General features: G+C 36.7%; 2 protein-coding genes across 4 annotated transcripts in view; one reads left to right on the plus strand and one right to left on the minus strand.

Annotated features, from left to right (window-relative positions):
* LOC126161664 (uncharacterized) overlaps positions 1–14,340 on the plus strand; it is a 496,787-nt gene that overhangs the window by 65,134 nt on the left and 417,313 nt on the right. The gene's annotated exons all lie outside the window — the stretch shown is intronic.
* The window catches only part of LOC126161665 (translation initiation factor IF-2-like), a 78,669-nt gene continuing 65,002 nt past the window's right edge, over positions 674–14,340 (minus strand). Inside the window, exons 3-6 of the mRNA XM_049917662.1 lie at positions 8,005–8,236; positions 4,977–5,383; positions 3,653–3,866; positions 674–2,086 (exon numbers count right to left, since the gene is read on the minus strand). Of these exons, the coding sequence (XP_049773619.1) occupies positions 1,787–2,086; positions 3,653–3,866; positions 4,977–5,383; positions 8,005–8,236 (1,153 nt within the window). The 3' untranslated portion in view covers positions 674–1,786. The remainder of the gene's footprint in view (positions 2,087–3,652; positions 3,867–4,976; positions 5,384–8,004; positions 8,237–14,340) is intronic.

The following is a 14,340-nucleotide window of genomic DNA, read 5'->3' on the forward strand; positions in this document are numbered from 1 at the left end:
CAACATCAGGACCTTCATTTCTAGTGTTAAATGTCCTTCATTTAATTCTCGCAGCGTGTCTACCGTTCTCACTCCTGATGCTTCTGCATTCTACATTAAGCATTTATTCTAATTTTTTTATGTTAATTTATCCACTTGTAGTCCAACTAGCCAGTCAATAACACTGCCAGTTCAATTCTTGCATTATAATATCCTGAATTTAGAATGATGATGAACAAAGGAATCAGCGAGTTCACAAGTTTTTGTGATGATATTCAGTTTTTAATATGTTGTGGGAAACTTAAAGTCAGTGTCATGCTGAAGTATTTCATTTTAGGATATTTTGTGGTCGTTGTGTCATAGTTGATGGTGATTTTGCATTTGTACTTAGTAAAAGTCATGGTAAAATTCAACATAACTACAATTTGTACTTGTTACATGTTGTTCACTAAGCTGTTTATAGTCCTGTGTGGTGTCATCAGTGAGCTAGCACTTGCAGTTCATTTTTAACCGTGGACTGATATGCTCTGAAACTATAATTTTCTAATGAATAATAAGTTATTTTTTGTTTTTGTGTAACATACCTGGTTACAAATTTTTTCTTCAGGCTTCAGAAATTGCTGGATAGGTATGGATAACAGTTCCAAGTTTGGTTTGAAATAAAGTTATTGTGATAAATATAATCAAAGCTCTTTATTTAAAAAAAAAACATACTAAAACATAAATTACTTAATCAACAACATTTCCAGGTGGTAACCAGGTTTACAAACCATGGCTGTATTGCACACTTAGTGACTAGAAATACTTTTCTCCACACACAAATTTTCGATGTAACTCTAGGCATATCATCTTTTATGTAACAGCATGTGTGTATGTCATATAGAAATTTGCAAGTGAAGTTTATTAAATGATAAAATTACTACTAGAAACTGAAACAAAGGAATTACTGAGAAGAATAAGATTTAAATGCACTATTGTCTTTTGGAAGAATTTGTTACGGTACATAAAAAAAGTATATGAGAAGATGTATTATAATACTTTGCTCTTTAAAAACTTAATGGGAGTATAAAATGACTAGTGATTCACTAAGGTTTTATGAGAATGAATCACAAACAATAAATATGTTGAGGAAAGATGGAATGATAATGGCATTACTGCATTATATATAGCCATTAAAAGAAAAATGTGACTATATGGCAGATACCAAAATTACTAAAGTGTGCTTCATGAAGAAACTAATTCCAAAGGAAAATTAGCTCTTATTGTACCTAATTTTTAGCTCTGAAAACATAAAGCTGTTTCAATGGTTGATTCTTGTTTGATATCGTCCTGTTTTTCACTGGAAATGTTAGCATTGTAAATTATAGTGGAACATGGAATTGTACTTTTCTGAGAACTGTGGCCAAAATTATCGTTCTCAGTGTAGCATGTTGACATTTAACATACCATGTTATGGCACATTTTCTGTACCCTGTTCAATATTAACCACTGTACTTATTGTTTTTGGAATGTTGTTTACTGAAAGTACAAACAGTACAGATTTTTGTCCATGTAAAAATGCCTTTCTTGCTGTTCATGGTTTTGGGAACCATTGTCATTGCCTTTTACAATGGCTGTCATGTATATTAAGACCAAAACTTGAAACATCTCATGAGGCCTTGGAATGAAACTACAGATTTATGTCTTGAACTGTATGAGAAGTCTGTTGATGATTGACAAAAAATATTTCTTTTGGAGAAACATTTATACCTCTTTATGATGATGGTATGACGTGCAAGATTGTAGGTGACTGCTTGATGTTTATTGTTTAGTTCTTCTTGGGATTACTTGTGGTTGTTTTTAATTTGCTCTGTTTCTTTTTTTCCTGCTCTTGAAATTTGAGAGCGATGTATTGGTCAACAAGAGGTCCATGGAAATCCTCCGGAAAACTGGGAGTGACTGGAAGGATGTATTTGTATAGGCGCTCATTCAGAACATACAACTGAGTTGTGGATGAGCAGCGCACGTTGAACCACCAATCACATGTCAGTGCTACTTGACTAAAAATAGTTCCATTAGGACAGAGAAATGATGCTTGTCCGCCGTTGAGATCACAGTAGTGCCAAACCTGTAAGAAGAAAATTATAAAGATTGTAATGTTGCACCACCAGTGGAGGGAACGTTGGTGGACAGGCATTAATTGTGATGCAGAAAGAAATTTCATTTCTAAGTAACTGATTATGAAAGTATTTTCATTGATTACCAGGTAATGAGGAATTGGTGAATATTAACAATGAACATCTTTGTTTTTTGGGAACCTACTAGGTAGTTTAATACAAGAGTAAATATTACTGATATTAGTGGAAATAATGTAAATGCAGATCCACAGTTGATGTCAAAAGAACATTAGTCTCAATCCATCACAGTCCTCAGAAGGGGGACCTTCAGACATGTTACCAGCATTAAGAAACTAGTAATGGCATTAAATGACAGTTGATAGCTTGTATGGTTAATTAAACACCCCATAAGAAAGTGAAATAAAAGGGAAAAATAATCATAACATCAGTCTTTATTTGCGCTATAAAATATGTACAAATATGGAGAAGAAAATGTTTTCTTGGTTTTTGTTTGATATACCTCCCCCACCCCTTCTTTCTCAAAATATCTGGCTGATTAGAAAGCTGCAATGGGTTGAACCAAGTATCACAACAGATTAAAATCACAACATGCATGAGTAAGGCTCTGTCAAAAGAAATATTAAAGCAGGGGCCATACACAGTGGTTTGGGTTGAGTCTTTTATGCACACTAGACAGGATCATCCAACCTGATAAGAGGAAAGTAAGTTATGAAAGTAGAATTTCAAAGTGATAAAAATCTATAAAACTTCCTCAGGATTAAAACTGACAGTTTGTATAAAAGACGTAAGCCTTGAGTTAACTCTTTCCTGACGGGGTGAAGATATTTTCCCCTGAGGATGAATGTTGTCCTTAAACAGGGTACAAGTCCTGCTTCTTTGTTACATTGATGATGTTGCAATAACATCATCATTTATGATTGTATTTTCCTCATTCACTTTCTGTGCCTGTTATAATGTTACCATTGTTACATCCTTTGTGTTTCAGCTACATGCCATCACCTTTGTTCACATAATTATCTCAGAATTTTTTGAGTAGCCACTATTTCAAAATTGTCCCATAAAGAGTATTAATCTTACAAAACAATGGAATAATGACATTATTACGAAAAGGATAGACTGCTACTCACCATGTGGCGGAGATGTTGAATTGCAGACAGGCACAACAAAAAGACTGCTAAACAGTCTTTTTGTTGTGTCTGTCTGTGATTCAACATTTCCGCTATATGGTGAATAGCAACCTTTCCTTTTCATAATTTTGTTATAAATCTTAAAAAAATATTTATGATAAATACAATTTTTCATTGTGTGTGTGCCAAATTGAAAAAGCACCAACACTTTCCGTACTCAATGAATTTCGTTGTGCAAAACATTTATCCAGCACACCTTTTTTGGCACATCGAAATGCATTATGTCACATATGGTACCTCATTCAAGATGCCGTTTTCAGTACTTTTGATGTGAAACATTAATCAACCAAAGTCTTGCAGAAAATGAATGATAAGAGACAAAAATTAATAGTAGCTTCATTAATAATGCCTAATAGGCAAAAAACTTACCTGGCAAGATGTTTCAGGATCACCAAAGAATCCCTTGTAACGCTGTGTTTTACAGCTGAAGCTTGTTTGTGGAATTGTTGAGTAGGTGGGGTAGTCAACACCAGCTCGACCTGGTGTACTTCCATCTGAGTAAGGATCAGGAAAGATTTGAGTGCTTGTGACACCACCATAGTAGTTCTGTGGCTTGAAACCATGTGGCAACTTAGCAGCGTACCTGCAAGAAATAGAATTTATTAATTATTTGGTAATAATTTATTAATACCACAATGAAAGTGTATAATGCTAGCTAATGCTTCACCTTTAGCAGGAGGAGGAGAGAAAAATCTTATTTCTTTGATGTTAAAAGAATCATGCCACAGCAAATTGTATCCAGAATGAATGTTCATGCAGCAGAGTGTTCATTAATTGGGAAACCGTGTGCTGGACCAGTTTTTGAACACAGTACCTTGCCTTGCACAGGCAAATGCTCTACCAACTGAGGTATCTAGGCACAATTCAAGACATTCCCTATCGTCTTTAATACCTCCAGTACCTGTCTCCTACACTCCCAACTTCATAGAAGTTTGGCAATGTAATGAATAGAGCCAACCGAGTTTCACAAGATTTGTTTGTGGAATGCACGTAGATTCCTACAGATAGTTTTTTGTTTATCTTGAGACATAACACGCGAGCATAATTACACATTGCATAATTCTGCAATAGTCTGATGTCTGCAATATAATCCAATAGTTATGTGCATCTGTCAGTCAAATCTATTTGAAAAATGGCTGATTGCATGCACAATGACACTTGACATATTCAAGAGCAAGATATTTGGTTTTTTTGTGTAGTACCAAGTTGAATTATAATGTTATGATCAGTTTCTAAATCAGTAACAGGACTTGAGTTTGAGAGAGAGAGAGAGAGAGAGAGAGAGAGAGAGAGAGAGAGAGAGAGAGAGAGAGATTAACGCATTTCAAAGTCCATCTAGCTCCTCCCAAAATAAACTTCTGTCATGCATCAAAGCTTCAAACTATTTATTGGGCCTTCTAATTTCACACTCACACCCAAACAAAAATCATCTTGCCCATTGCCCAACCCCACCATCCAGGTACCACTCTGACGAAATATGACGAAATGTACGTAATCTAGGAAGGTGAGAATACAAAGGTAGCATTTGACATACCAATTGACATAATTGTAACTTTAAGGATAACTCTTATATGATAGTGTATAAGAAGCAAACTTGCTACTATTTTATAGCAGAAAGTAAATGTCTTACGTAGAAACGACAATTTTAATAATGGGTCATAATCATTTTGTAGTAGCTTTTTTACTTTCATACCTGTCAGGTGAATGGTTGCCAATCTCTTCTTTAGTGGTGTAGTCCCCACTAGTGCTGCCATTGTCATCATCATCATCATCATCATCATAAGCAGGGAGATCATTTTCTTCTTCCACATGCTCTGGTAAAGGTGAAGGTGTAGCTGAAGGTGGACCAGGAGTGAATGCAAAGGGTCGTGGTGAAATTGCAACCAACAACTGCTGTGGAACTGTAGCTGTACTAGGGTTCTCTGTTGGTGCAGGAGTTGATGCAGGTGGTGGATGGCCATTGTGATACACTGTGACAGCTGGTGTTTTATGATAGTTCTGCTGTTGAAGATGAGGACGAATAGCTGCTGAAACACCTGCTTCAGAGCCTGCAGGCAATGCATTTGATTGCTGTAGGATTGCGAGGATCTGCGCCAGAGCCTGTTGATGAGAAAAGTGTTTAATTACTTTTGATTATCACAATATTGTTTTAAATCTTTTACTTTGTTGCTACTATTGGAGTCACGAATGACAGAAATCGAATTTAGGTTCATTATGCACACCTGATGTCGCACATTATCCGACAGCCAGTGGGAGTTCATCAGTGTTCTGAGTGCTCTGTTGTAAAAGTGGTAGCCAGAGCAAACATTAAAAATGATTGGAGTCGGTTATTTTAATGAATTTTTATTCCTTTTCTTGTGGTATGCCATGGCTAATCGTGGGTGATGGTGGTGAGCAAGTGAGGAATATAACTTGCAGGATAGACACATCTGTCAAGTGTAAAACCCCTCTGTGCACTCGACTGCAACTGTCACTTGGAATTGGTGATGCTGTATGCCCCGCCCCCCCCCCCCCCCCACCCTGCCCCCGGTGCCTTGACCTGCGCGGACTGCCGTTGTTTGCTTTGCAAATCAGATTTCACTGCATCAGTAATATATTGCATTGAGTAATGACCTTGATTACACATGTAGGAAATGCAGTAAGTGTGTGTGTGTGTGTGTGTGTGTGTGTGTGTGTGTGTGTGTGTACATTGTGATTCATCATAAGTGTTATGGGATAAAGCTGTTAAATTTCTTAGTTGACAGTGTGCTCATGATCACCATTTATTGGATATTAATTTCATTCTTCCAGATAAACAAAACATTCTGTTGACATTCTCTTACAGAACAACAAATTCGCTTTTGGTCAGGGGCCTATCTGACATGACTTATTAAGTATAACATGTATTCTCTTTAAAACAAAAATTTCCATTTGTCTTGCAGCGGTTTTTTATTATTTTGAGAGGGTCCCAGATATTTTAATTGTTTGAAATAGTTCCAGTTAAGTTATTCACTCATTCCGATTGTTAATAAAACTTTATCCCTAAATCTCCTCCAATAGCCTAGCATTGTTTTTAAGATAGATTTAATCTCCTTTTGTGGACTGGATGAGAGTTCACAATCCTGTCTTAAACTTCTAAAAGTGTAACTTTTCTTGTTCATTGGTTTTATCATTTCAGGCTTGTATAAATTTTCTCCGTATATATCCTGAGTACTTGTGGTAGCCAGTTTACGTCATATCATGATCTGCAGTGTAATTTGTAAATGATGGTCTGTATATGTTGGAACATCCTATAAATAATCAGTTTTATAATTAACCATCTTAATCACAAACTGTCTCATAAGTAGTGTGTGAAAACAAAATTATAATTTAAATTGTCCACTCTGCGTGAGAATGTAATGAGGTTCTTTTATGTCATAGTTGATTACATTTTTATAATCACTGGCTGTTAATGTCTTCCGTTGTATAATCTCTCCTCTTCTTATTTATTATTGCACTTGGACTTCCCATTTCATGGAATACTGGCTACCGTCATTTTATTTGTTCCTATTTTCTCTTATCCTAGTGTTAATTACGTATTATTCCCTATAGTCAACATGTTGTTCCTTTCCTATCTAATTTGCAAGCAGTGAAGAACACCTTTGCAGACCCATATTAGTATAATGTCCTTGTTCATTGACTATTCTTTCTGCTCTTGTTGTTTGATTACTTCCAAATGTACTGTCCATTTTTCCTTTGATCTTACACTTTCAATGTAAATGAGTCTAATGTTCTTTGTGTGTCATTCAAGGATGAATGTTTTACTATTGAAGCATGCCAAATTTTCGTTATTTAATGAATTATTTTTAGGAGTTTGGTCAATAAACTTATTCCTTTTATTTAAGGCATTTTGTAACGCACTAACTTTTTATCCTGAAGTGAGTGTAGAGGAAGGCGATGGTAAAATTTGCACGTAGTTGATACTATATGCACAATTAATCAAAACTAAAAGTTTCTAATGGCTTACACCGCTTGGAAATCAATTTACATATATTTTTAGTCACTGTACATAATTTAATGTGCAAATTCAAGATGCCGAGTCCTAAAAAGACATATGGATAGAGTAGAGAAATCTCCCAGCTGTTAGCTAGGTCTTCTTCCAGAGCTGCAGAGTACACTTTCACCTTGCAGGTGGTTTTTTTAAAAATGTGTTTGAATCTTAAGGAAGCCTTTGTTCATATACGTAACTATATTAAGGCCATTATTTAGTCATGTTTTCAACATAAAATCATTGTCTTTGGTTAATACCTATTCTAAAACACGTTTGACATGCTTCAGCTATGATGCTCTTTGTTCTTGCAGTTAAAAAAACTTAAGGAATCAAAAACCAGATTCAGATAGCAATACATTATTTTTAAATTTGTCAAGAATTTCCCAGATTTTGCTGTGGAACATATTTTGATGAGCTGGTGAGTTATATAACAAGATAATAAAATAATAGATCTTGTGTTGATGAGAAGCAGTGTTAAAATCCTCATCTACATGCCTTCGCTTCAGTTTTCTGCAATTTTTTAAAAAGAAATAGCCCCTACGCCGTGATGATCTCTTTAAATAATTGCTCAGTATTTACTCAGTCTTCATTTGCGCTCCATTTTCCTCATAGTAGTAAGGAAATGCAACTTAATATTTATAATTGAGGAGATTAGCTGTGCGTTAGATAACTTCAGATGATACCTAATGAAAATATAATGCTGTCCACTTACCTGTATGCCTGCATTGGGCGTGGCTTGCGGGCTGTTGCGTGCCTGGTGAAGGATGGCAAGTATGCGAACTAGTGCATTGAGGCGTGCATCTCCACTAGATTGTGGGTATGGTGCATTGTACACTGGTGTGGGTGCTGGTATGGGTGCCAGAGGAGGCGGCGGCAATGAAGGCTGTGGTCGAGCTGTGGGGGATGGCTTGTAGAGGCTGTTCCCGGTAAACTGCGTCACTGGTCTGGAAAAAAGAAAACTGTTGTCATTTGATGTACTGTGTCAGTATCAGTATTTCATGTTTATGCTTAAGTAAATCATATTTAGGAAATGGGGATAGGGGTTCATTCCTTTAACCAGAATGTCAGAATCCTGACTGATTCTGCAACAGACTGTCAGTTGCAAAATGCATTTGAAACTTTTGCCTTAAAACTAAGAGTTGTTTAAAAGAGTGTTGCCCTTATTTCTCCATTAATCTTAGTGTAAACTTGGTGCTTCACATTATTGCTGCAGCCTCACTAAGATAATGGGTCCAAAATAAATACTGATATTGCTGTGTTATTCAGTTCCACAGAAATAATAGCATATCATGATGTTACTTTTAATTAATTCAGTCTAATAATTTTTAAGTCTGTTGCAGTACCCAAGGTTGTCATTCCTCCACACCTGTCAAGGGCTCAATAAATGTGTGCAACCTGTAAAATACTTTAGTTTTTGTCTTGTAGCCTTGTTGCATTGACCATATGTGAGAGTTGTGCTGTGATACAGCTCATCATGTTATTGTGTTGTTGAGTGAGCATCTTGTTTCTGTGAGGGTGGCATGGACTGCCATGTGCGTCTCTCTAATTCAGAAACAAACATTATGATCATCCCTTATGGGCAGTATATATATCAGTGCTGGATTGGATCAATGGGGATTATAACATATGCAGCTGAAGTTTGATTTGTAAACATGATTCTGGGCACAGTTTTATTTTATAAATTACTTTGATCCTGTAAAGATTCTAAAATTGTAACAGAGCAGTAACTGAAAACCACCTCAGAATACTTCGTTATTACTTTATTCATTTCCTTATTATTTTTGTGAATGAAGAGAGGATAGATTATGTCAGGTGCTACTTTTCAGATTTATTGTGTAAATTAAATGAAGCTCATAGACTTCTGGTGACGGGTAAGGGCCACATGACTGCAAAATACGGATGCACCCGGAGAAAAATGTAGATGTATGTCAATTATATTTTTGAAACCGAAGTCCAGTGGGCAGCACACAATTAAACAAATCTTTTTGTCTATTGCATGACAAAAAAAGATTTTAATGTGGCATTATTTCGATTAGTCTTTCTGAAGAGATTTCTTTCTGCTGGTATTGTATCATGGCTGAAGTGTGTCATTTGTGATTAAAGTGGGTGCAGCTGAAGTGGACCGTTGTTTTGTAAACCTGGTGCTGGAGATAGTTCCATATCATAAATTCTTTGAGATCACTAAACTGTAACTTAACAACCTCCCTGTGTCACCTGTGTAAAATCAATTTTTTAAAATAAAGATGTGCAAGTTTCTATGCACTTTTGTCAATATGATTCATGTTGTAAAACTACCCTCCTGTGACTTGGAGTAAAGCTTTTAAACCCTTTTAATGAGTAAAAGCTACTACTGCGATATAAATGAATGAGACACTCTGCCTCCACATTATGGCACAAAATGGAAGTCTTTTGTGATGTCCTTCCCTTTGCTAGGATGCCTCTAAATTTCTACGAGTATGGCATTATACATTATTTTCAGTGGTTCTTCTTTTCATTTTATCCCATTTCACAAGTCTGGTATGCTGCTGGTGAATTTGTTTTCATTGTTTTCCAATCATTACAGCATGTGGTACATATTGAAGTAACAAGATTGTTTCGATAATCTCCTTTACATTGTAGTGTAGAAGTGGATCATTCATTAACTAAAAGATCCAGAGGAATGGCTCACTGAAGTTAATAGAAAACACCGAGGAACAGCTTGTAGGGAACAGCTGTACACCATTCATTTTGCTCGTGGTTGGCTTGTTCCCAGGAACGGTTGTTCACCATTCATTTTGCTTGGTCCCATTCCTATCTGGGTCTCATTCACTTGGTCTCATTCCTCTCTGGTTGCTCTGTTTCTAATCCCAACCTCAGACTCGATCGGTTGGCTTAGTTCTTTTTTGTGTAATTACTCATTTTATTTCAGCATTTTTATGATCACAAAACATATATTTAAAAAAAAATAAAACAAAAATAAAAAATAATAATAAGGCAAACTCCCCCCCCACACACACACACACACATTTTTTTAACACAGAATGAGTAGACATTGTTGTTGTTTTTTTTTTTTTTTTTTTTTTTAGTTTAATCTGCTTGATTTAGTGACTAATTTTTAAGATAACTCGTATTCGTTATTCTAATTGTAGTGTAAGAAAGTTTACATGAAATTTGCAAATTTTCATATTTGTTCCAAAAGTAACAGACATAATACTTATGGAGGCTCTTATTTTTCAAGTCTGCTCTATGGCACCACCTACTCTCTTTTCTTGGCACAAAAAATGTGTTGCACATGATTTCAGCTCAGTACAAAAAGGGGACGTGGTGCCTCTCCATTTAAAAATCTGTAGAATGGCGTAAAATGATATTTACTTTTCATCCCAAAACATACTGTTCAGAAGTAACTTGTTAACAAAAGAGTTTTTTACTTTCTGTTTAATTATTAATATCACATTGCCTCATTAAATTTAATAAGACAACATGTAAACCCATTATTTACCAAGAGTTTGAGGCATTACATTTTAAATTGCACTTATTCTCCCATAATCTTCCATAAAGTCTCTCTTTGCTCTGGAATCATATAGGAATGCTGAGACACAACCAGAAGTATATATAGCTTACATGAAGTGTATATAGCTTCTGGTCCTTGTTTTTTTGTAAATTATTTATTACGGTGTTCGACGAGGTTGATACCTGCCTCACTTGGGTAATATAAAACTTTTAGTTTGGCAGCTGGGTTTAGAATGTTGCTGACTTCTTCATTTTCGTACCTAATAGAATCTGTTTTAAGGAACTTGTCACACAAATCAAATATGTGTAAAGATACTCTCATTTTTTAGAAACAATGTCTTCAATTCCATTAGTCATAATTTTTGGGATTTGATCAGTTCCTACTTTAATCCTTATATATTTTCCTCTGTTGGTTCTGCTTCACGATTGTTTTACCGAAGTGGCAGATCATGCTTTATCTTACATGGGGGCAAGGAAAATAAAAATAGAACAAATTGTGCTCTCTTTTCATTTCATTGTAATTCAACTTCATCGCAGAACATGAACTTTTTCAATATATACTGTATATGGCTTTCGCCATCAACCTAGTGTGATGGGTACCCTTAGAGCATGGAAAGGTACCCCATGAGATGATTCTTCAAGAAGAGAATTTGCAGTTAATTTAAAAACTATCAGTATAATCATATCATTCATATTATGCTTGCAAAATAAATAAAAGGTATGTTTTTCCAAAATGTCTTCAATCAAACACCCACATCTCGAAAAGTCACTCGAACGAAAAAAGCAGCAGACAGTGAGTTTCATGGACAACTTTGTAATAAAATTATCCATAGTTAGTTAAATGATCAGCATTGAGCCAGCTGTGAACTTTTTATTTTATTTTGAAGTGTGTGTGTGTGTGTGTGTGTGTGTGTGTGTGTGTGTGTGTGTGTAAAATTTATATTTAAAGTGTGTTAATATGTGATTAGTAAACTGTAGAATTTAATATTCATTTCGCTCTCATCTGTTAATGGCTGACTTTGTTTGCTCAGAAGCATGAACCTTGGGGCTGATGACTGATCAAAAACTAGGTATTTTTTTCCAATTGTGAAGATCATTTAAGCAGTGATGTGTGTTACGTCATTAAGCTTTTTGGGAGGGAAGATCATTCTCCTCCTCCCCCCCCCCCCCCCTCCCTTTACGAAGTTCCCACGATCTCGCAGTCTATTTACACTGAAGAGCCAAAGAAACTGGTATACCTGCCTAGTACTGTGTTGGGTCCCCATGAGCATGCAGAAGTGCTGCAGCACAATGTGCATGGGCTCGACTGATGATGTCTGAAGTAGTGCTGGAGAGAATTGACACCATGAATCCTGCAGGGCTGTCCATAAATCCATAAGAGTTCAAGGGGGTGGAGGTCTCTTCTGAACAGCATATTGCAAGGCATCCAAGATACGCTCAATAATGTTCATGTCTTGGGAGTTTGGTGACCGGCGCAAGTGCTTAAACGCGACCACTCTGTAGCAATTCTGGACATGTGGGGTGTCGCATTTTCATGCTGGAATTGCCCAAGTCCATCGGAATGCGCAATGGGTGTGAATGGATGCAGGTGATCAGACAGGGTGCTTACATACGTGTCACCTGTCAAGTGTCATATCTAGATGTATCAGGGGTCTCATATCACTCAAACTGTACACGCCCTACACCATTACAGAGACTCCACCAGCTTGAACAGTCCCCTGCTGACATACAGGGTCCATGGATTCATGAGGTTGTCTCCATACCCTTGCATGTTCAACCGCTCCATCCAATTTGAAACAGGCTCATCCAATCAGACAACATGTTTCCAGTCATCAACAGTCGGTGTTGACGGGGTCAGACGAGGCGTAAAACTTCATGAGTAGTACACAAGTGGGCCTTCAGCTCCGAAACCCGTTATCGATGATGTTTCGTTGAATGGTTTGCACGCTAACACTTGTTGATGGCCCAGCATTGAAATCTGCAGCAGTTGTGGAAGGGTTGCACTTCCATCCCATTGAATAGTTCTCTTCAATCGTCTTTGGTCCCGTTCTTGTTGGATCTTTTTCTGGCTGCAGTGATGTCAGAGATATGATGTTTTACCAGATTCCTGATGTTCACGGTACACTCATGAACTGGCCGTACAGGAAAATCTCCTCTTCAACGCTACCTTGGAGATGCTGTATCCCATCGTTCGTGCGTCGACACCACGTTCAAATACACTTAAATCTTGATAACCTGCCATTGTAGCAGCAGTAACCAATCTGACAACTGCAGCAGACACTTATTGTCTTATATAGGCGTTGCTGACTGCAGTGCCATATTCTGCCTGTTTCCATATCTCTGTATTTGAATACGCATGTGTATACCAGTTTCTTTGGTGCTTCAGTGTATATAGCTGTCTCTGTTGCTAATACAAAGCTTCCAGTTTTAGTATGCATGATCTCAGCTCCTGTGCCAGTAGTCTTGATTTTTTCCAGATAAATCCTTACTTCTCACGTACATATTGTGGCGCTTCGATGCATGTAAATTAACACACTGGATTATGTAAATAACATGTTGGTTTGACCGATTGCAGTTTACTTCTTGTTATTTCATGCAAGTAATGCCCATACAAGTAATTATTGTTTTCTGTACATGAACTGAAAATGATGATGTACTTGCTGTGATAGAAGCTTCCCTTGAAAGTTATTGATGATCGTGGTGGCCAGTGCTGGATCCAAACTGGTTCTGTGACCCGTACTTCCATGAAGCTTGCTCTGGCGTCTCTGCACCTGTCTTGTGGTCACATTCATCATGTCAGTTGACTAATGTGAGGCTTTCTGATAAAGCATTTGGCTAAGGAAATCAAAATAATCAACCTGTCTAAATTAGGTACTCAGTGAATTTATCACGCAGAAGTAATAATTGTGCATGCATGATGTTTATCTGAAAATTTATCTAAAATCCTCATAGCGTGCGCAATTAGATAAAGAAGGAACGGTGAAAGAGTAAAAATGAACAGTTTCCAAAAAGGAATGATCACTAGTGAACTAATTCCCAAAGATGGTGAGTTTGCTGATCTCTAGGGTACTGACACTATTAGAAACTTGAAAACATCATGAACTAAGTTTCTGTAATGTCTTGCTTGTTGCCTGCCATGGGAAAAAAAGAAAAGAAGAAAAAAAAGTGGTGTACAATGGTCATTTAGTATAAACTGTGTCATTGTGTGTGTGTGTGTGTGTGTGTGTGTGTGTGTGTGTGTGTGTGTGTGTGTGTGTGTGTGTGTGTCTCTATTAACACTTCTTCATTAACACAAATAACAGCTGATGCATGTACATTTTTTTGTGTTCCAAGTTAGTTGCAGTCCCAAAAAGTTGGCCAAAAATTTCTGCATAAATCATGAGCATGTGCTGTTGACTTTGTTTTTGGGTAGATAAAGACCCACCCAAAAAATTCTTTTTATTTTTTGTGGAGTTCAGTGTTAGGCTGCTTCCACTCAGTGCTTTAGGTGTCAACATTGCTTAATGTTTTGAAACATTATTGATATATTTAATTTCTGCAGAATTTTTTCTGAGTGGAT

This window comes from Schistocerca cancellata, chromosome 2 (genome assembly GCF_023864275.1).
Source record: "Schistocerca cancellata isolate TAMUIC-IGC-003103 chromosome 2, iqSchCanc2.1, whole genome shotgun sequence".
Classification (NCBI taxonomy): domain Eukaryota; kingdom Metazoa; phylum Arthropoda; class Insecta; order Orthoptera; family Acrididae; genus Schistocerca; species Schistocerca cancellata.